A 24,107-nucleotide genomic window follows, 5' to 3' on the forward strand; every position below is an offset into this window, starting at 1 on the left:
ATCACTCTTTAAAACTAAAGAGTGATTATCACCTTATATGTCCTCTGGTGTTGTTTATAAATATACTTGCCCTGAATGTCAAACAGGGACCTATGTGGGATCCACAAGTAGACTCCTTAAGGTGTGTATTGATTCTCATCGTAGTGTAAGCTTCCGTACTGGCAGCAGAATTTCAAACCCAGAACATTCCAATATCAGAAATCACTCCAAAATTTGTAGAACGTATATCGATAATAGGGACCTCTCCATTTTCGGCCATACCGCCAACCACCGAGATCTTCTTATTTTAGAATCACTTTTGATTAAACAACTTGTTCCGTCCTTAAACACTCATACTTCCTCCTCCCCTCTGTATTTGTCTTGACTTGTGTTGTTTCCATTTATGTTTACGTTTAGTTTAACGCTGTCACTCCTCTAGGTAGGTCGTTTAACCTTTTGTTCTATTACTCTGTTCGCTGCTATGTTCATTTTTAGTTTACCGAATTTCTATTACTTTTCAGTCAAATGTAAAGATTTTCTAAACTGTGTTCATTCCCTTAATTCTTATGTTGTATATACTTCTTAAATTTGGTAAGAATAATTTTTACCTTGTTAAATTCTTAATTTTCAGTTTTTACAATTTTACAAGGAATTTTATGTTTCGCTTTAACAGCCCTGATGATGTAATTAAATGGATAATTACTTAAACGTTGGAATAAAGACAGCTTGTACATCTGTGTGTGTCCTCTACCCCTTATTGATGATTATCTATATATATATATATAATATATATATATATATATATATATATATATATATATATATATATATATATATATATATATATATATATATATATATATATGTCTACTCCCAAAGCCAAATCAAAAGTCCTTCAAAGAAGGCATCGTGCTTACCCATACAAAAATGGGAATAAAAGCACGTTAAAAGAAGAAGAAGAAGAAGATATATATATATATATATATATATATATATATATATATATATATATATATATATATATATATATATATATATATATATATATATATATATATATATATATATATATATATATATATATATATATATATATATATATATATATATATATACACACACAGTATATATAAATAATATATATAGCCTATATATATATCTATATATATGTAAATATCTATTTCATCTATATATATATATATATATATATATATATATATATATATATATATATATATATATATATATATATATATATATATATATATATACTGAGGGTAAGTCAAAAGTTCCAGGAAAAATTCAATATACTCTTTATTTAAGGAAATTCAAACATAATTTTTCTACATATCTACCATCTAACTCTATACACTTTTCAAGGCGCTGTTTCCACCTCTGCAGCCCTTCTTTGTAGAAATTTGGGGCCTTCCTATTAAACCATGTTGAAACTGCATGTTTAGCAGCATCCAAAGATTCAAACCGGACTCCTCTTAAGTGTTCCTTGAGTTTTGGGAACAGGAAAAAAATCTGAAGGAGCAAGATCAGGACTATAAGGAGGATGTGGAAGAGTTTCCCACATAAATTTCCGTAAGACTTCTCTTTGCAACCCTTGATGAATGTGCTGAGCATTATCATGATGGAACAAAATTCTGCGTGTGCAACTTTCCTCGACGTTTTTAGCCAATGCAGTCTTCAGTTTTTGCAAAACACCTTTGTAGTAGTTCCCGGTGATTGTTTTTGTCCTTCAAGGAAATCAATCAAAATCACTCCTTTGGAGTCCCAAAACACTGTTGCCATAACCTTCTGGGCAGATCTCGCCACTTTGAACTTCACTGGTGCAGCTGAACCTCTTGGTAACCATTGCTTTGATTGAATTTTACTTTCTGGGTCATATTGATGGATCCAAGTTTCATCTCCAGTAACAATCCGGTCAAAAACTCTGATTCATTTGATTCAATCTTCGTTAAAACTGCAAGAGAAAGTTCAGCTCTTTGATGCAGTTGGTCTTCAACCAACGTTTTTGGGACCCAACGTGCTGAAAGTTTACTCAAACCAAGATTTTCATTTAAAATTGAAAATGCGGAACCATGGGAGATCCCAGTTTCATTAGCTATCATATCGATAGTAATCCGACGATCTTCATCCACTAGATTCTGCACCAAAGCCACAATTCTTTCATTTTTGCAGTCGATGGTCTTCCCTCTCTTGGGTTGTCTTTGAGGTCCTCCTGACCATCCTTAAATCGCTTTATCCAATCATAAACAACTGATTTAGATGGAGAAGAATCTCCATAAACTTGTTGCAAAGCTTCAATAATTTTTCCTGGTTTCCAATCAAGCTTGGTCAGGAACTTGATGTTAGCTCTCATCTCAAAAATTTTTATTTTCCATGGGTTCAAGAGGTTACTTTTCTGAAGCAGATGTTAACACCACGGTAGCAAGAGGATGACTGAGGTAACAAGTCTATATGGATCACTACATCACAGATAATTGTTTACTAAGTATTTGGGTTGTTTCATTCCTGTGTAAATACATCATTCAACAATTTTTCCTGGAACTTTTTGACTTACCCTCGTATATATATATATATATATATATATATATATATATATATATATATATATATATATATATATATATATATATATATATATATATATATATATATATATATATTACAGTATATCTATATACATATATTGATATATATCTACTGTATATCTATATCTGTATATGTAGTTCCTCATTGGACGGGTTGGTATCATTCTCGGCTAGCACTCTGCTGGGCCCGCATTTGATTCTCCAACTGGCCAATGAAGAATTAGAAAATTTACTTCTGGGGACAGAAATTCATTTCTCATTGTAATGTGGTTCGGATTCCACAATAAGCTGTAGGTCCCGTTGCTAGGTAACCAATTGGTTCTTAGCCACATAAATTAAATCTAATCCTTCGGGCCAGCCCTTAGAGAGCTGTTAATCAGCTCAGTGGTCTGGTTAAACTAAGGTATACTTAACTTTTTTTATATCTATATATATTGTTGTATGTGGGCTTTGGCTAATGAGTTTTTTAATTAATTACTGTAATTTATGTAGCCCTGCTCTGCCAAAGACACACATAAACTGTCAACTGAAGCTAAAACTTACCCCTAAAAGACAGACAATTACTTAACTGGATTTGGTCGCCAGTCGGAACTATGATTGAATAACTGGATTGTTTCTGCAACAAATGAATTACATCAAACCCCTTTCATCACCCACCTAGTCCCAACAAAGAAAGAATGAGCATAACGACGGAATTTACATGAACCAATTATTTGACGTCGGACAGAGTCAATTTTCTCTGCTTCACTTACAGTATAACGCAACAGTGTTCATACACTCGCGGCTACCGTATAAAGTTAGTATTGGTAAAGACTATTTTTCTTCCAAACAATGGTGATGTCAGTATCCAAGGCTTGCCTGAAATTTTACTTACATTTTACTTTCCCTAATTCCTACTTACTGCACGGGAATAGCTTATGCAATTTCACTAGGCAATATACAATATCCATAAACAACTTACACATCTACTCTACTCCATTAATACATTACAGAAAAAGCCATTAAATAGAGGGCATTATGAACATGAGTAAGAACATCAAACCTGAAATCCCTTTGTTTTTCGTATCCAAGAACCATATGAAGTGCTCTTATTAATGTCTATCAAAATAAAAAAAACTGAATCCAGCATTTGCAAAGGTCCACAGGGAGTTTGTGAAAGAGTCTATGTGGGATACACTAGACATTTTCTATCAGAGAGATAGCAGAATATAAAAGATCTGTTAAGTATGGCCATGAAAAGTTTGAGATTTTGGGTACTGCATTAACTGGATGGAGTTCTCTTTAATTAAAGTACAGTGTGTCACCGACTTACGGTTTTTCATCGTTATCGACGCTTACGGCACCATAACTTGATGTTTGGAGCAGTAACTTGATGCTGCATCAAGTTACTGCACCATAACTTGATGTTTGGCGCTGTAACCTGATGCTGCATCAAGTTAATGCACCATAAGCGCCGTTAACTTGATGCCTATTCTTGCAGTGACAAAGGTAATTCAACCAGCCCAACCACTAAATAACATTACTAAATAAACCATCAGTCAATCCTCTTATCTATTTCCTATCAAGTACAGCAAGCAAGAAACCTAGATGAGAGCAAATCTGGACAGAACGCCTTTATAAAACCCAGACAAGTTTAATCTAAACACCTTTTGATCCCTTATAAATAATGCCTTTATAATACTTCTCATTTTCAAGTGAGATGAGGGCTAATGTGTACTGGCCAACATATAATGGCTTATTACAACGTTTTCTTATGGGACCTTTTTACAACAAATATCAAACTGTTTGATTACAGAAAACAGGAATACATCCGTTCTTTTGCACTTTCTCAACATATTTTCACAGCTCATGTCTTCATTTTTTCCTCTGAAGTTATAGTTTAGTACCAGTATTTTTAGTCTAGACTTCATCACTATTACTAAACTCTCTTGTACCTGATTCATCTACATATCTCTTTTTACCCCTCTAATCACTGAACCTAAGCAAAGTCATCCCCTTACCTCTTTTATTTTTTTCAATTTCCTTGGAAATCCTATTTCTTTTTTATTGGGTTTTGAGTTTTTGCTTTGTAGTTTCATTTCTTCTACTTTACCACTATAAAACCTATATATATTAATCAAACTTCCTCCCCATCAGTATTTATGGGTTTTTATGATATTGCAAAACAGCAATATTTTCTATATTGCACTGTTTTTATAGGTCATATACTGCTGCAGCTATTAGCCCCAAATACGGTTGGTTTTCCAGCATTCCTTTCATGACTCTGAAGTGTTCCCTTTAGTTCCTCTATATCCCATTCCTTTATTCTTCCCCAAGAATCTATATTAGTATAGATAGTAGCAACTAACACAGTTTCAAATATTTTCATTTTAATTTCTATGGACATTTCTTCTTTCATGTTTCCATATTTTGTAATTTCATGGGCAATGAATTCCACTTTTTCTTTCTTATTCTTTATACTAGATTTTATGGTCAGCTTTCTCAACGTACCATTCCCACAGGCATTTGTACTCTTCACCCTGTATTTCATCATTTCTTACTCGACTTTTCATTTGTTTCTCCTCTATTCTGTTTCCTATAAGTAGTATCCATGATATCTCTGGTTTTATACTGAAGATAATTTTGTTCAAGATTCTATGCAATGGCAGCTGCCTATTGCCACTTCAATTCCCTCCCTTCTGCTGTTAGGGCAAAACATAGGTACACCACTGTTGTGCAGAGGTCAAACAGGGCAAGAAGTGGATGCTTGGGTGTTTTTTGGATTCAGCACAGTCAGAACACGACTGGGCATTTCCGGTCCAAATTCAGCATTGTCAATCTTCTCAAAGGCCCTTGGTTCCATTCAACATGTTGAACGCAAGTAAAGTCAGCACAGAAATTTCCAGAAGCTTTACCTGGTTATAGAACCGGATTTGTAGGAGTGTCACCGTGGTGATGTAAGTCCATTTGTTCAAGTGGGAGTGATCTTTGGTGAAACATAGAGCATTGTTGTTGTTAGAGTTGATTATCACAGACGCTGAAAGACAAGCTCACTATTAACTGTTGGAAAGGTGAGCTTAAGAGAGTTGATGAAAATTCAATGCCTTGCTGTGTGTGTTATTATTTCGTAAGGCTTGTGATTTTTCTTATCTGTGCATTTTCTTTATTTGGATTTTAATTGTGTTATGGGAAATATCCCGAACTGTCTCATATTTAAACTAATAAGAATGTTTCTTGATTGATAGATGTTACTGGGATAAACCACGCACAGGTGAGCAAATAGTGTGGACAATGGTCGGGGGTGACTGTTTTAGACATCTGTTTTTTTTTTTGTCTGACTAATGGACTTCAGTGTTAGTACGGGACACTTAGTATCAATGTGGGGGAAAGAGTTTGGTTTCTCTTTTATTATCACTTTTGTTTTAGTGACATTGTAGGTGGGGAGTTTAATAACCTGCTATTAGCTCAGTTTGTTTTATTTAATCAATCTCATGTTGGATTTGCGAAATAAAAGTCTATTTTTGTATCCCAGGTTTGATTTAAAACATACTCGTTTAGGTGTACTGTAGAACTGCATTAGGGTTTAAGAGAGAGAGGGAGAATGCAAGAGAAAAAGACGGTTTTACTTTGGTCAGCTACCAACCTGCGGAATTTTTGCCAGGCAAGTTGGGAAAAAAGTTGTTTGAATGTTTGTTTCATATAATATATATGCTATTTTAGTTTCCACATCTCTAAGTGTGAGACTTTTATGGCTGATTGTGTTCATGTTCTTGGTTGAGCACAGTTTTGGTCCAAACTTTGCGCCCTGATTGACTTTTCCTTGTCCTGTCTTCAATTCCTTCAGTTTTTCTCTACTACTGTTCTTCATTTCCTATTCGTTTCACAACAAATCAATGATGACTCCTTCCACCCCACCATTTTCCCAGTTCTTTGGTGCAGTCTGTCAGGCTAAGTTTGTCAAGGAACTTGAGAGAATCTCCAAATTCCATGTCCATATGGGCTCCAAGTATTTGTTACAATCAATTACAGAATTAAGGGTAATTGAATGATCTGATGTAAATCTCCCTTTGATCCCACCACACTGATGCTTATTTGCCCATTCCTTTCTTAATTTTTCAGTCTTAGTTTTTCACAGATTTTGCATGATAATTCCTCTTTAATTATCCATACTTATTTGTTTACTGATAAGGTTTCCATTTATTTCTACTCTTCAGGATTGCTACTTGTTCATCTATATAATTTATTAATATTTCCATGCGTTCTTCCATATCCCATATTTTTAATTTCCGTCTGCTATTACCCATTGACTAATTATCTCTCATTTTCTTACTTTTTAAGCTTTTAATTACTTTCATTTATACCTGACTTCACTATCAACCCATTTTGACTTCTCTACTGGTTTTCCATGCTAATATCATTCTATTAATTTCTTTGGAAGTTTTTTCCTCTACTGAGCTTGATTCCATTTCTTTAAATATGTCCCCATAAAAATGCTAAATTCTTTCTTTATACCCTGCACATTTTCAATTACTTTTCATTTTTTGTTCTTAAATGCATACATCCAGCCATCGATTTTTTCCCGAAGTCCCAGACAACTGCACCATTAAATCCTCATTTTTCAATCCCTCTATTTTTTGCGTAACTCTATCTCATTTTTCCTTAGCGCTTTCTTCACTTTGAATTCTTGTATTAAAATTTCATGTTGTTTCTGAAGACTTCTCTTCTCCACTTTTGTTTCCTTCAGCATCCTTTTTATTTTGAAGTGTGCCTGAGGAACTGCCGACTGTCGAGTTAGGTAACTGTAAATCGATGGGTTTTTATTGAGCCCACAAATTTTGTCTTTAATACTTTCATGTTCAGCTTGCTGAATTGGTTAATTTTTCTTCTTCTATCTTTTTAAACCATGCACACAGGCATGCCATCCTCTTTCCATGGATGTAATTTTTTTCAAATTTAACAATTTGCAAATTTCTCCCGTCAGGGGCATACACCCTGGTGCATGGCAATGAATGACTGAAAAGAGCAAATATCAACCTACCTCAATTCCTTCCAGGTTAGCACTTCTTAGTACCATGGCAATTGTGGGGCGATTCTTCTAAGGACTTTTCGTGCAACCAGCCCGAACAACCAATTTTTTTTCATGCACTCAGGACTCTCCTCATACAAGGGTCCTTTAAGCCTCAGGCTTTTTTGAAGGCTTAATAAGAAATTTTAGATGCACAGCATTTACATTTCGAGATCTTCTATCAGGTAATCTCAGAGAGGGGAATTTCTGCTAAAACAGTTGAGATTAAATTAAGACCCGATGATGTCAATGCAACTAAATTAGCTGCTAAAATATGAGAATTAAACTAAAAAGATTTAGATTAAATCAGAGCCCATTCTTCCCTGATAAGTTTTTTCTTTACACTGCCCAGACCTTCAAGAGTTTTTTCTAGTCTTTTCCTCTCCACTGATCACCTTGGAAATTAACAGATTTCCTTCCAGCCTTTGACTCAGGCAGGTCATCAACTGTGCTTCGGAGGTGGAACTGATCAAGTTAGTCATATATGAGACAAGGTTCAATTACTATATCATCTATACTTCTACAGGAGTTTTGACATTATCTTGAATTTTGGCCAGCACATGAAGCTCCAGACTCCTTTTTCTTGCCTAAAAGATGTTAAATGGGATGGCTCTTCTCTACTCCTTAGGCCTCCACTGTCAATGGGCTCCCTGCTAGGTATAACCAAGGTCACCCAATGTTACAATCTTACAAACAGGCTAGTGTGCATGCTATCTGGACAGTCACATAATGTTTCTCTAATCTTCTAACTGCGTCCCAGTCAAGCTCTTGATTCCTTGTTCTATTTGGGATTTTCAGGTTCCTTACTCTTCTCTTTTTTAGCAACTTCCTTAGTCTCTTCAAGTCCTTTTCACCTTGCTGAGGTATCAGCAGCTCAACACCCCAGCCCCCTCAAGCTATGCTAAGGCCATAGGTTTGTAGTGAAAGTGTATAATCTCATTACATTATCCATAAGTGCCTACTTCCCATCCCCAAGACTCTTTTGTAACTCAGTCAGACTACCCAAAAAGTGTTAAGCACAAGCACTAACCTACTGGAGGTAGCTGATCTCTTTTTCTTTTACTGTGGAAGGTGGAATTCAGTGCAACAAACAAAAAAGGTTAATAATAGGAAAACACTTGTTTAAAAAAAAATTACACACAAACATTTTTAGCAAGTCTATGGATTGTGTTGATTAAGGCTCAGCACTGCTAAGAAATGCGGTTAAAAGAAAAATAATCATACACACCAGTAATATTGCCTGCCGCTCCAGTGGGGACAACAATCTCTACAGGGGCCCCTACATCTGAACAGAGCTGGTAGTAACTGAAGAAGAAATGAGCCACTTGAAGCATGATGCGCCCCCAGTTAATTGAATTTATGGAAATCAGATTATGCTTGGATACTAGTTTTTGGTCTCCAAAGCATTGTTTGATTGGCTCGTCTAAGTCATCTGAAGTTCCTTCCACTGTCAATCACAGAAGAAAATTACTACAATTACTTTGGATATGGTATATATTTACCAAGTAATTTTCCCAAATTAAAGTGACTAATGTAAAAAAAATACCTTTTCAGTACATGGTAAAGAGAAAACTTTCATACTAAAGAGCAACTTACAAGAATAAAGGTGTTCTCTCTTAGCAGATATCATCTAAATAGGAGTCATGACATTATCTACATATCTATTCACTCTGTATGATCTGAAGTGTAATTATGCTCTTATCCAGTAAGAAACGTCAATCATCAATTATGAGGACAATTTTAAAAGCATTCAAAGAAGTCTTCATTCAAATGACCTTTATAAATGTGCACATTATCTTCTATGACAGTTGTCATTTGTAGTTCCTGGATCACACTGCAGCGCCCATCAGGTAATAAAACAACGATGTCTATTCCTTTCCGACCTCTAACTCCTTCAATAGCTGCACTTCCAGTATCACCTGAAGTGCCTGAGGTAGGACCAGGAGATCAACAGTTGATGTCAAAGAAATTACTTAAATTAATACCGACAATAAGCTGAGACAGCAATAACATTTTTAAGAAAAAATTATATTTCAAGAGAATGTTTCACATTTGGTAGAAAACTTATTAATTATTTCCTTCCAAAGTCTCAAACACTCACTGTTGACCTAACTTTCAGTGTCTTTTTATATTTGCTTGAAAATGAAAGCACTGGTCATCTTACCAATAAGAATGATTATGTGTTTGTTCCTTTTGCTTAAGTAGTGATCAATTAATCCACCAACAACAGACAGAGCTAAATCTTTGAAAGCAAGCGTGGTACCATGAAAGAGTTCTATGATATTGAGTCCCCCTTTCAGCTTTTCTATTCGAACCACTTCGGGAATCCGAAACCGTTTCAGGCAACTGATGATGATATCTGGCGAGAAAACATTTATTCATTAGGGTAGATTTGCAGTGTATTGGTATTCTGTGCAATATTTATTATAATTACTTCATTACCTGGTTTTTGAAGACTGACAACTTATACATTCATGATATCCTTATTGACAAACATTCACTCATAAATCCAGGCTAAAAACAATCATAATTTAAGATTAATACATATTTATACATTTTTACTTTATATGGCTACCTGTAATTTTGTACTCAGGAAATGCTCTATACTACATACAGACGTTATATGGCCTGGTTCTACAATGCAGCAAATGACATGCGTATTACTGAACTTCATAACAATCCTTTCATAAACTCTTGCATTTTTAATGCAAAACTATAGGTGCCATAGTTTTAGGTCACATTAAATTACACTCCTTCTCTTGCCAAATCTGTTAGCATTGAACTAATTTACTTAATTACTGGTTTAGTTTAACAGCTGATTGTACATAATTGTATTTGTTGTTAATTACAGGTAGATTATATACTGACATGTCCTTGTCTTAAAATGTTATTAAAAAGGGGGCAGTGTATCTACCAGTCGTCAGCAGTACGAAAAATTACTACTGCACATAAGTGACCTACAAAATAAGCTGCACAAAATCCAGAGATTATTAATAAAAACTAGCTGAGTGTACTATTTGTAACTTCTCAATAAGTACACTGATTATAGGGTATATAGTTAAAAAATGTGCAACCTTTCTTAGGCCTTACAACCACAAGACATCTATATTAATTATAGAATTTATCTGTACTACAGTCCTAATGCCAAGCTGAGACAGTCGTTGTCAAGTCACTAAAACGAGGCAAGCCAAAGTTGCAAGAGTGAGGCCTCCTCTTCTAAGGGCATCTATCCCCTTTTCTCACCCGCCAAGAATACTCAACATCTAATTTCTTCACTTTTACAAATACTGTAATCTTTTAACGTCTGGATAAGGTCCTTGTTTAATGTATGGTATACTATTCAGCACTCAGTACAATGATCCGAGCATTTGATTTGATATAGTCACTTAGCCAACAGTGACTTCAGTATTCATACCAGTGATACAATACTTTCATTATACCATATCCATAATGTATTTGACATATTAGTAATATTCCATTCTTTTTGTACGGCTTATGGTCACTTCTGCTGTACCTTTGTGGAAGTTGGGATATCACTATTGCAATAGTTCCCCTTTCATCTGCACTAATAGGTCCAAGGAGCTGTGGAGAACTGAGAAGTGAGGGTAAGGGAATAAACCTATGCTTAGCCTTTGCTAGGCTAACATAAAACCCCATGCTAACCTTACCATATTCACATCCACGGCATTCAAACTGAACAATAGAAGTAGCTGGCATAATGTCCCCATTAAGACCTCTGTCATGATAAACAAAATACATTATTACACTCAAGGCTTAAGATATCATCACATAAAAGTGATGCATAGCTATTCTACGTGTCTTAAAATGTAATGAGTGGTACATATGTGTATATATATAAGTGTATATATATATATATATATATATATATATATATATATATATATATATATATATATATATATATATATATATATACTGTATGTATATATATATTGTCGAGCAATATTAACTGAAAAATTAATGGACTTTCTTGTTTTGTAACTAAATACATTTTTTTTAATAAAAAATTATTTAATAATTTTCAAATATTAATATTAATGTAAAAACAGCAAAATATCAATTCAATAATGAAAATATAGTAAATAGGTAAGATTTTAGCACAATTTTTTGCTTTTCCCAAAATTTTACTGTCACAAAGTCTCCCACTGAAGGGGATGGATATAGGCATAGCTGTCAATGATCTTGACATTCTGACATATTGACTGCGTGAAGGGTAGCACCTGGGCAAACAGTCTCTCTCTCTCTCTCTCTCTCTCTCTCTCTCTCTCTCTCTCTCTCTCTCTCTCTCTTTATGCCAAAGGATACTAGTAGAATGTGAGAGGTGGACAGATAGAAAGAAAGGGAGAGTGACTGATAGAAAGATATATAGTATATATGTATATTATACATCTATATAGATGTGTGTGTGTAACAATCACGAAGGTGACCTTTGGAAAAGTCAGATGATGATCTGGCAGGGAACGTTCGCTGCAGAGGCGATGGTTCTGGTGACGAGGAATGTCTGACGAATGTGTTTTAAGAGCATAGCAACAATGTGTGTTCGTTCGTTTATTGAACCGATGCACCGGAAATGTATGTACGTGCATATGCGCGATTTCCCATGACATATAACGAGAGGAACACCGAGTCTCTCGGGGAGAAACTGCTGTGAACTAGAATTGCGGAGATGTGTTGTTAACTTGGTGTGTAGTGAGCACAGAACACGCCTGTCACAAGACCCAAGCTGGGACCCGCTGGTTCGAGTCTATGTGGTGCGACACCTTTGAGGATTTGTTCAACCAGACCATGCTGGAGGACCTCTTCCAGTGTGCGCCCGGGCCTCTGGCTGTGTATCTTAGTGATAAGCAGCCAGCCACCCTCAAGGAAGCCTGCTGCTTAGCTGATGCCTGGGAGACGTACAACCCCTACCACAGCACCTTGCAACGCAAAACAGTGCCACCTGGGCACCTCTCGGGCTTCAATCGCCCAAGGAATGGACCGCCTAACAAACCTCCATGCACCATCTGTAAGAAGCATGGCCATACTGAAGCAGAGTGCCACTACAGGGACAATACCTAACAAGGCAACAACTCTCGGCAGCCTACCAATAACCGCCAGTCTTCCTCTCCTCCTAATTCCAACACCATCTTTCCAGCACACCGTCACTGTCGGGAGATCAACCTATCCCAGGGGCCCTGCTGAAACTGTGGAGCTTCAGGACACTCTTCCTCCAGGTATCCTGCATGCCCAAAACATGTGGTTGCTCCCAGGCACGTCAACATGATAAGTGCCACAGCCTTCTCAGCTGAGCCACCGGAGAGAACTCACCCTGAGAGGGTCTGGACACAGTCCATCTCAGTGGCTTCTCTGGCAGGCTTGGACGAGACATCCTCTGGGGAAGTCCCACCCCAACACCACTCTGTTGTCTGACTGCTTCCGCCAGCGCGTCCGCAGCAACCTCTTCTGATCGGGACACAACCTTTGTGACAGCTGTGCCACTGTCAGCCGAACCTTCCATTTGCCCAAGAGCGACATCACGCGATACCCCAAGAATGTGTTCCAGGCCTAGTCCGCAGATATTGCGACCAGACGGCCACCAAAGAATTACTCCCTCATCACAAAGGGATCTCGCCAATTACCGCTGCAGGACCTGCAACGTAAGAGGGCACTCTGAAAGATGGTCAAAGTGCCCCAGCAAGCTAGCCACAGCAGTCACTTCCACAGAACCAAGAGCTTCTCTCCTCTCATCGAGACAGGAATCGCTGTCCCAAATCACGCCAAGGACACCTATGGGTCTTGCTCCCCTGGGTCCCCCTTCAGCTTTGTCTGACACCAATTCGCTGCCAGTGCCACTTGCGAGCACCAGTCAGTGCCAAGCTCCACCTGTCTCGCCTGGAAGCTCCCTGTCAAGCGTGCTTCCCGTGACTGGCCCTGAGTTAGTGCCAGTGCCGGATCCAGAACCTGACCCGGATCCTTCTACAGGAGATCCACCAACCCTCACAACCCTGAACATCGCGCAGTGCGAGCCTCCAACCCCTGACGCTTCTTCCCACGCTCTTCCGCCTGCCAAGGATGACCCTCTGGCAGGCCTGGACCTTACCTCTTTTTTGGTCGACCAGGAACTGTCCGGCAAGGATGCAGACGCTGATTCCCTTCCCACGACGGTTGTTGCAGCAGCCGAAGTAGGAGACCAGCCCGTAGCCCCTGAGGCTGCCCCTGATCCTGCTCCTGACAGCACTCCTGGCCATTCTCAGAGTTGGTACCCTTATCGCCCCCTAGGAATGGCCTAGCCAGACCCTGGAGGCCCCCGAAGAAGAAGAAGGGGCGGAAGAAATCCACTTAGCAAATCAGAGCCATAACTTCTTCTTGGCACTCGTGCCTGTTGGCACAGTGCCGCCTCCATCTAAGAGTGATCCTGGCACCTGCCCAGAGGAGGTAGCCTGTGTGACCTCTGATCCAGTAGTATTAACCATTAACCACATAGGCCTTTGTACCACTAACCCTTTCCTAACTAACCTTCCTTCCAACCCACTCCAGACTCAAACTGATACAGTAGTTAATTGTACATTGTGAATTACCCTTCAGGTTATTTATGTGTCCATTTGTTGCGTATTACTCGTAAAGCATTGTGCCGATCATAGTTCAGTGCGTGCCATTCGTTAGTGCCAGCTCGTTCAGTGCCAGAGTCATAGGATAGTAGGTTAGGTTAGGTATTTACTATGTGCACTTGCCTAGGCGTAGGTTTCTCCTGTCGTCAGAGACAGTTAGCAGAAGTGTCTATACCCTGAGATAGGTTAGGCCTGTAAATTAGCCAATTTAGAACCCTCTTAGCAGTTAGGTAGGTTCCTTTAGCTGTTGCAGTGCCAAAGTACACTTTATGTAGGGTCACCGGCTGTCAGTCGGGAGGAATTAGCTAAGACCCTCACACCTGACACAGGTGGCACTCAAATACCCTCCCCGGGCTCAGTTCCACCGATTCCCCGATTGAGACAAACCATCACATTAAGAAAGGTCCATGGAGGAAATACCATGGCGTGGGTAATTCCAGGTAACTTAAAGGGAGAGCCACCCGTGCCAAAATGGCACAGTGACATCCCTTTATCCTACTAAGACTTTGGCACCTTCTATCCAGAAGAGGATGTCAGGGTCCTTCACTATTCCATTTTCTTTATAACTCTATCTCTTATTCTTCCTTTAACATTTCCCTTCCTTACCTTTGATTATTACTCACATTTATTTTATGCCTTACCAAGGCCCCCATTTTATGTTAATCCCTTCTGCCCATGCAGAGTTCCATTGACAGATATGCCAACTGTATAAGTCCCACGACTTCCCTTTCATGCCTACCGCAGCCTGATGCATCTAAAATACGATATGCTATCACCATTAGTTATTATTATATGAGTACCAACTTGGCACAGTGCCATTATCGCAGATGTAAGCAACCGATCCTTCTAGAGGAGTCACGCCCTCTGGCTACCCTTGCAGCCTTCTTGGGCTAAGAAACGATCCTAGCTGTCTTCCATAGGATAAGGAATGTAATTTTGGCATATTTAAAAGTTATCTTTAATTTACAATCATTGGCTACTCTGAATCTGCCATCTATTCTCTTTGTGAATCTCTGTAATAAATCTCGAGTCTCAGACTCGTGACCTTGTATTTTATAGTGCCCAAATGGCACTGAGCCATTGCTTCAGTATCGTGGAAACACCTCATAGACCACGCTTACCTTACTGTAAAGCCTCTTCAAGGCAGGCTAACTGCATGTGTGCAAATTTGTAATGGGTTATCATTGAGAGTGCATGAAGTATCTCTAGCATTTGCCTATTGTTACTTCATTGTTTTAACTATACCATTTCGTTGTGGAAAAAAATATTCCTGATTAACGCTGCCTTAACGTAATAGGAACTTAAAGATAAAAATACATAATTTCTAGCAGCAAATATTTATTCTGCCGTTAACATAAATGTCACAATGTTTATGTTAAATTATAAGGCACCAAAGGGAAATGAGAGAGAAGTAAAGTAAAGTATTTAAGTGAGTTTGCTCGCTGGTAATAATTCACACCCGATCTAGGGTGTGAATGCTAACTTGGCTGGGGAGGTGCAACGACTGGGGCCGTTTTCTTGCAACCTCACCCGTTTTGCATTTGCCAACTAATTGAGAAAAAATAAACATTATTGCCCCTCATTTAGTACTAGAACAGAGGTCTCAATTCGTCCCTTCATAAAATCTCTCTCATTCCCTAAATGGTCAAGCCTAACTCTCTCTTTCTGCTCAGAGTGAGTGCTTGGGCCTAAAATTCCAGGTACCCCTGCGTCCAGCCAGACTAGGGGGAGAAGCTCCAAAAGAGAAAGTTGACCCCCTCCCTCCTTCTGAACCCACATGAGCTGACTAGCGCCACATGGAACCCATGCGGTCAACATCCAGGGAACCATGAAGAAAATTGACCTCTGTGCCACCTGGAGGTTATAAATAGACTCTGCAACAGGAGTCTCTCTCAGTTCCCTCAGTTCCCCCAAAGAGATTACTCAGGACCTACTCGAGACAGACGTCCAAGCTCTGCCCACGTGTTGACCCCGGGGCCTCAACTGTATATTTTGATAGTGGGATTATAATTCCTTCCTCCATCGCCAGCGCAATACTGAATGAGGACATCGCCATCTGGACTAAGGTAATGTGCCGGAATTGAGGGTTTAGCCAGTCACGACCTGTTATTCTCTACCTAGTATTCCCTTCATTTTTTCCATTGTGCGATCACCTCAGTAATTTGTGTGGGAACATTCAGTGTTAATGTAAAATACACATTAGTGTTTAACTGAGTTATTGGGCACTATCTGTGCACTCCTCATTTCCCTTTGTGAGTCTTATTATTATTGCAAGTTACCGTGCTGCATATTTGCAGATAGGCCTCGACTGTGGAACCTCTCAGCCAATCCATGTGCAGTCCCCCCTTCAACTGCGATCTTCCCTGTTAAGAAGATATCGTCAGCTTAGAATATTTATCTTGTGTAGGATTCATTATTTAGCAGGCCCTTGTTATTACCTGTCCAGTAATTCGTCATTCTTCTGATCCTTGTTGTTATGTAAATTCCTCACCTGAAGAGGGCCTTAAGTCATATATTTGATTTGCTTGTCTATGAGTGGTTCTAATATTGAGTCAGATGTGTAATAAATAAAAGGAACTTCCCTGCGTTATCTCTCTCTCATTTGGAGGCAATGGTGCTAAAGTTGACAGCCATGGTGCATCCCAGGCAGTTTCCTGGCTGGACCTTTGGTCCTTCACAATAGCTTGCATGTCCTCCTCATCAGAGGTCACACTCCTGCACTCCTGACGGGGAAGGCTCCTTCAGGAGGCTGCTGCCGTCTGGAGGTAAACCTGTGGTCCAATCTGGTCTTGAAGAGAAGGGATGCAGTAATATCCCAGCTCTCTAGGAATCTTGGACTGGAGTCAGTACTTGCACTCAGAAACTGATTGGTACTGAGGTGAACCTCGCTCTTTCCTTGGAATGAGGCAAAGACTGCGGTGAACCTGCATAACCCCCTTGGACTGAACCAGATGAGGATCAGCAGGATGGACAGGGAGGAGACTGGGCAGTCTGGCAAAAAGATTTCGAAAAGATTCAGTAATGTTAATGGGGAAGTAATCCTTCTCCAAGGACACCAGCAAACAGTCCTTAACCGTCCTGTGTTTCTTGTCAAATCTCTTCTATTGCAGGGAGATCAGCCAGCACAATCCTTGCATGGAGATTCTGGGTTGCAAGTCCTCCCTGTACAAAAACAAAATGTGTGAGGGTAAATAGTATACATGTATAAAGCAGCCAAACACATGCTCATATCTGACACATCATCGCTCTTCAACACTTGTTAGCAACATTCACTATACAACTCAGCCACAAGCAAATGTAAACATACTGGACTCATCAAAACACTTCAGCAGGCAGTCAAGACATCCACTCCCAGCACAGGCTATGACCCAGCCCCCACACACCTACCTACCTGCCACCAATTAACCACTTTGTTTACAGGCCTCAATGACCATTTCAGCTTGAACTAGCGAACACTCCTAAAAAAAAGGCAATGATTTATATTCCATTGAATAATGCACATTAATAGGTTTGTACCGAATTGTTTTAATGTATACTATTGCCTTCCATTGCATGAATAAATGTAACAATAATCAAGGTAATTAGGGTAAGGTATCCAATAGGTATGCAAAAAGTCATTTCTTCTTTCGAGATTGTATCCGTTCCATAAATAACATGGAGAATGTGATGTTTAGTCATTATATGATGAAATGGTTGTGATGTGATGTAAAGAGATTATAAATATCACAACACCATGCTGAGAAAATGGCCTGTAAACTTGGTGTGTACCTATTATGAAGGGGTGCCATTGGACACCCCCTCATAATATACACACACCTCTGTCCATTAGGTACTCATTCACTTATAACTCTGAAGATATTAAGCTACACAAGTCTCCTTTGGATATGTAGACAGCATTCATTGCTTTACTTGCTCATCTGTCTCAATGAGGTTTGACTGCATTATCATAACTTCCAGGGGACATTTATGGAAAAAAAGTCATAAAAAACAGAACATGTGGTCGATTTTAAATTTCCTTCATAAAAAACAACTTTCTGGCATGAGTAAAATGAAGACATAATGAAACAGATGTACTGTACTTAATAATGTAACTGTAGGTAAACATTTTTGCATGTAAAAAATATAAAGAATATAGTATGAAGAAAAAGTTTTCATTAAAAATTTTTTTTCAACGAAACATGGTATTATGGTATCCTATTCTTTGGATTATCACCTCTACAGTACTTATACAACTGGTATCTACATGAAATTAATTAGTATATATAGATTTCAAAATACCGGCGTTATGAGCAATGTGTAGTATTTAATAACCTAATAACAAATGTTATTAAATTAATTTCATGAAACATCGGAATTACGCAATGTATTTTGCCGTTTTCGATGTCATGGCTTAAACAATTCCTAAATAAATAAATAAATAAATAAATAAATAAATAAATAAATTTCACGATTTACAAATCAATGCCATTTAGAAATCCATTATAAAATATTTGCAATCTCAGTAGTAAATGTTATTTGGTGAATTTCATGACGTACAAGAATTATCAAGTGCTTCCTGTGATAATGTATTTTGAATTCATAAACTTAAATATTCTAAAATAAAAATAAAAGAAAAACCATGTACAAATGTAAGCAGCTTAAAAATCATTTATACCTACAACAAAATATAGCCAACATTTTTATACAATAATAGTCTTCTTGCTTTTACAGTATATATACGAGAGAGCCTACAGTAAATATATTTCCCTTAAAAATAAAAAAAAATTACTTTTGTCAAATATGTAAAAATGAAAAATTAATCAGTTATATTCGAATAAAAAGGCATAAAATATAAAAATACAATTTTTTTAGTGCCATAATCCTCTTAAGACCTGATGTTCAATACATCACAATTCCTCTTTCAGGACAAGATCATGATCACAGCCTTTGATTATGCAGTGTGATGCATCGACTCCCTCCCCTCTTTCATAAGTCATAACCATTCTACTAATTCATCCTGCCCCCACCACCCCTCTGCCCTCCCTCTTGACAGGTATTCAAGGAACTACAAGTTCCAAATGACTGCCCTGGAGTCAGGCTAGACATATGCTCTCTCTCTCTCTCTCTCTCTCTCTCTCTCTCTAAAAGTTACTGTTAGGAAATAGGAAATGACGAACGACAAGATCCTCTTGTATTTCCCAAGGAAATGAACCCCAACCTTTATTTACCTTTAATAAAAGCAGAATATTTTGAAAAAGTTAAGTATTTAAAAAATTCTATTTTCAATGTAAAATATAAAGGGAAATGTATGCATCCCCTATCTGGCAGTAGTATGTGAAAATGACTAAATATATTAGATATGAAAAGAATGAAACAATGGAAGGTAATATATAAATAAGTAAAAACATCAGCACAAATAGTTGACATTTTAGACATACTGTATTAGAATGTATGATTCTATCTGAAAAGAAGAATAGAAGTTAATGTTTTGCAAAAAAAAAAAAATGAAAAATAGGTAAGAATAGAAGTTACCAGTCAAGTTGTCTGGGATAGTACTCAAAAAAAAAACTCATATTCTTTCTAATGTAAGACTCTCTGGCATATTTTAACTTGCATATCTTGGCCATGTCCAATGCATAAGCACCCTTATCTCGCATTTATCTCTTATTTTAGAACAGTATTAATGCTTGTTTCTTATGCCCCTCATCACCAAATCAACCTTCAAACAAAAAACCTAATATATAAAATGTAAAATAACCAAAATATAAAAATACACATTGGAAACCCTTAGCTTTTCATCAGGAAATGGTGTTTTTTTACTTCTTTTTTTCTTTAGGTAATTTGTCCAATAAAGGGAGCAGAACTTAGAAACTGGTATATATATATATATATATATATATATATATATATATATATATATATATATATATATATATATATATATATATATATATATATATATATATATATATATATAATGATTATATATATCAATATGAGACAAAGATTGCAGAATAATATATATATATATGCCAATGATTAAGGATCAATCTGAGACAAAGATTCTGTGCAAACATTTTTAAATGCCTATGCTTATGTACTGGACTGGTGCGTACCTATTGGTTACCTTACACTATTCAAGGAAAGCATCTGGAACATTATGGTGTACAGCTTTATAACAGGTATTGTACAGTGCCTCATACCATTTAAAACTGCACATGAAATTTCCTCCTCATCAATGAATTTCCGAGCAACTGCAAAAACTAGTTCTGGGTATGAATACTTAGACCACTGCTCCAGTTCTTCATTGCTTATGTTGGGAAAAAATTCTGGCATGTAAAGTCCACCATCTTTAGCATACCCTGTAAATGAAAAAAAAAAAAAAATTATAGCAATACTTAACAGGTAAATGACATTAGTATCAGTAGTTCGCATAAAAATTTGTCATGAAAGTATAATTGAAAAAGCAACAATACATTCAAGACAAATTTTTATGCAAACTATTGATACTAGTATCATGTTCCTAGATGAATATTCTAAAACTGCTAAAAATTTCATGACTGCCAAACCATAATTTATTACAAAATCAGTATTGGTGAGCACAGAATGACTGGTTACCCACTCTTTGCAGATGACACTGCCATGTGACCAGAAGAATTATTTCAAAGTGCCTATTAACTCTAGCATATAAATCTAGTTTGTGTTGTTTAAATACTACCTACAGTTGTATGGCTTAGAATAACTTTTAACTCAAATCCAATCAGTTACATGAGCCAATCTGCACAATCACCAATCAAAGAGACACACTGTAAAATGCAGATGAGCAAAAAGAACACTTCCCCATTGGCCACACATCTGGGAATCCCAGTGCCAATACTAGTTTGTCATTCCCATGTGTCTTCAGTCTAAGGACACCCATTACTTCTACTTCCAGTTTCAGAATATTTAACGCTCGTTGATGCCCATTTCTTTTTCTTTCATTCTTTCATCTTCACATTGATTTTTAATGTGCCTTTCTGGTTTTTTCCTTGGAGAATATTAATGATAAATAGCTTTCCTTCACTAGAGTCTGTGAGTGTTCATGTTGGTGACTTCTTTATATAAAATTGTTCATGTAATAGCATTATACTAACAACTTGTTACTATGAATAAAATATATTTTATCTTTTATTTTCATGTATCTTAAATATATATATATATTTTTTATTTCAGCTGCTGTTGATGTTGCAACAGCTGGAGTCGTTCTCCACCGTTCACTAATAATGAACCTTTCTCATTTCAGTCTGCCCTATTTTTCCTGTATGTGAAAACTGCATATAATGAGTGTGGAGAGAAGCAGCAGATTGTCCAAAAGGAACCTATGGTTGGGATGCTTCATTCACAAGTACAAATTTGGACTGCTGGAGATGGCAGATTTTTGTAGAAAATAATAGTTATTTTAGAAGTAAATAAATGTCTTTGAGAATGAACTTTCACTTTATTTTAAATAAATTTGTGTGATGTGATTAGAGCAAGTGTTAAAGAAAAACAGTTTGATTGCAGTAGTAACGTCCAATCACCGAGCCATCAAAATAGGCTGCTTTTTCAGCTGTAAATTGAGATGCTCCGTTGAAAACTGGAGTGAATCCTGTTTCAGACTGTCTAGACCTGGAGAACCTTGCTTTGGGGCCAACTTGTGTATTACTGAAACTTTTTTCCTGACAGAGGAAGATGTATTGTTGAGACTGTCTTTGTTCTTATGTGTCTGCTGTGACAAACATTATATATAGGTTAGGGGACTGCAAATTTATCTTTTGAAAAATAAGAATTAAAAATTTAATTAACTCTATGGAGTACCTACTTCTTCTTCTTCCCAGCTTGTTCCCATTTTTATTTGGGGTCGCCGTGATGCCTTCTTTTGAAGGACTTTGATTTGGCTTTGGGGTAGACTTTGTAGTCCTGATCAGCTGCCCTGCCTGACATCACTGAGACCCCGGTATTGTGTACATGTATTGTACCAGTTCACCAGTGCTCTTTCTCCCAGCAGCTAGGAGTCGTTACGTGGTGAGGTCAACAGTCAGGACGTGTGAGGTGTCTGTTATGTTTTTAGAAGATGTTGGAATGGCTTTGTTTGTATGTGTAATAGTCTGTAACACCCATTTGCTTTGCTTTTAAGCAAACCCATCCGTTGATTACATACATAATCCCGGGGTGTCTACATGGATAGCAAAGTGTCCGCCTCTCTGACGGGTCGGCCGTGGATTTGAACCCGCGCTTCAGACCTCTAAGAAATCTGATGATGCTGCCTTAACCAACTCGGCCATTGGGGCTCCTGGAGTACCTACTAAAATACTGTAATGAAAATTTGATTGTGTTATTAGGGTAATACTGTATACAGTACTATGATTAAGGAAAGACTGATTTGCTTGTACTATTTGATTAAGATATTTAAATAAAAATTCGTAGTATTAAGATACTAAGTTAATAAGTTAGGGAAGATCTGATGGCCATCAAAATTTAAATAAAAGGAAAAGATTGGAGTGACATTTTTGCAATGTATATATGTGTGCTAAGCCTTAAGTTAGCTTATTGGCTAGGTAGGGTTGTACTGTCACAAGGAACAGGACTGTCTAATGTGCATTAATTTTCTGTTAATAAAGTACAGAAGTTGTAAAAGACTTGAGTTCTTGTTTACATCATTTCACAGACTGCCAATTGCTAGGACAGTCCTACTGTTTACCATAGCCTCAGTAACAGTAAAATGCCCCTTCAAAAAGGTCCCACAGAATCCTAAATCCACAATGTTTATTTGAAACATTGCAGTTCATTGTTCACCTAAGCTATGTAGTTTATCCGTTTTGCTTTAATCATTTCATCTAGTCATGCTATTATTACAATCTAAGTTTCTCCTTTTCTTATCAATTATTAAATCTCTGTGTTCTGATAATCCATTAGGAGCCATATGATTATTTTTCTCATTGGGCTTGACATAACTGTTGCTCTAACTAGGTATATTTTTCTCTAGCTAATTTGTGTAATACAATTTGTGTAACCATCACTCAAAAGATGCACCAATGCTCCCAGTAAGTAGTGTAAAAGTTTCATGGACTCATCAGAGAAGGATGAAGTCGCTAGTCCCCGTGAAGACCTCAGGATGATTAGAAAATCAGCTATTTGGGCTAAAGTGGTCTCAGAAGACGGGATACTGTGTCTTCGACACCAGTTCCGTAAACGTTGGATGAGGAATGTTGCCTGCAGTTGGCAATAGCCTTCGCTCTGACAGGTTCCCTGACAGTCTGAAGCCTGTCAGAGCAAGAGTGGACAAACCCTGATGATAGCAGAGGAAATGGGGTTGTTTGAGAAGACTTCGACGCTGTTGAGGAACTCTTGGGAAGTCCACTAGAAGGCTTAGAAAGTCTGTGAACCATTCCCTCTGCGGTCAAAAACGGGGCCGCAAGTGTCATCAATGAGTTGCTGTGAGACTGAAACTTGTCAATGACTTCCCTCACCACACTGAATAGAGGAAAGGCATACACGTCCAGGTTGGACCAGTCTTGGAGCATTGTGTCTGTTGCCCCAGCCAGAGGGTCTGGGAATGGCGCGCAACACAGGGGAAGACGGTGATTCTTAGATGTCACAAAAAACTCATAGGCAAGAACACTAATCTTGCCCTGAAACAGGTGATGATCTCAGTACAGTCATTCTGGGCCCAAATGAGAAAACCTTTTGGCTGCTTTGCAAAGAGAGAAAGAGTGCTTGCTTCCCAGGTTCCTTATGTTGTCTGAGTCACTGAAGCAAAATGCTGACGAGCCAAGTGTATCGCTTTCAGTTCTTTTGAGTTGGTGTGGAGCAATATTTCTTCTTGTGACCACGTCCTTGCAACTTCCAAGTGCTGTAGATGAGCTTCCCATCCCAGAT

The 24,107-nt window shown here is 37.7% G+C and overlaps 1 protein-coding gene across 7 annotated transcripts in view; it reads right to left on the bottom strand.

Annotated features, from left to right (window-relative positions):
• LOC136851952 (threonine synthase-like 2) overlaps nucleotides 1-24,107 on the bottom strand; it is an 81,510-nt gene that overhangs the window by 28,603 nt on the left and 28,800 nt on the right. For 4 of the 7 annotated variants that reach the window (XM_067126318.1, XM_067126329.1, XM_067126346.1 and 1 more), the window contains 4 exons: nucleotides 20,414-20,572; nucleotides 9,788-9,982; nucleotides 9,399-9,551; nucleotides 8,852-9,070 (listed from right to left, as the gene is read on the bottom strand). In XM_067126318.1, coding sequence (XP_066982419.1) covers nucleotides 8,852-9,070; nucleotides 9,399-9,551; nucleotides 9,788-9,982; nucleotides 20,414-20,572 — 726 coding nt within the window. Of the gene's footprint in view, nucleotides 1-8,851; nucleotides 9,071-9,398; nucleotides 9,552-9,787; nucleotides 9,983-11,291; nucleotides 11,360-20,413; nucleotides 20,573-24,107 lie in introns of those variants that run through there. The other 3 variants (XM_067126363.1, XM_067126354.1, XM_067126373.1) reach the window with 2 other exon arrangements.

The sequence above is a fragment of the Macrobrachium rosenbergii genome, chromosome 3 (genome assembly GCF_040412425.1).
Source record: "Macrobrachium rosenbergii isolate ZJJX-2024 chromosome 3, ASM4041242v1, whole genome shotgun sequence".
NCBI classification, from domain to species: Eukaryota; Metazoa; Arthropoda; class Malacostraca; order Decapoda; family Palaemonidae; genus Macrobrachium; species Macrobrachium rosenbergii.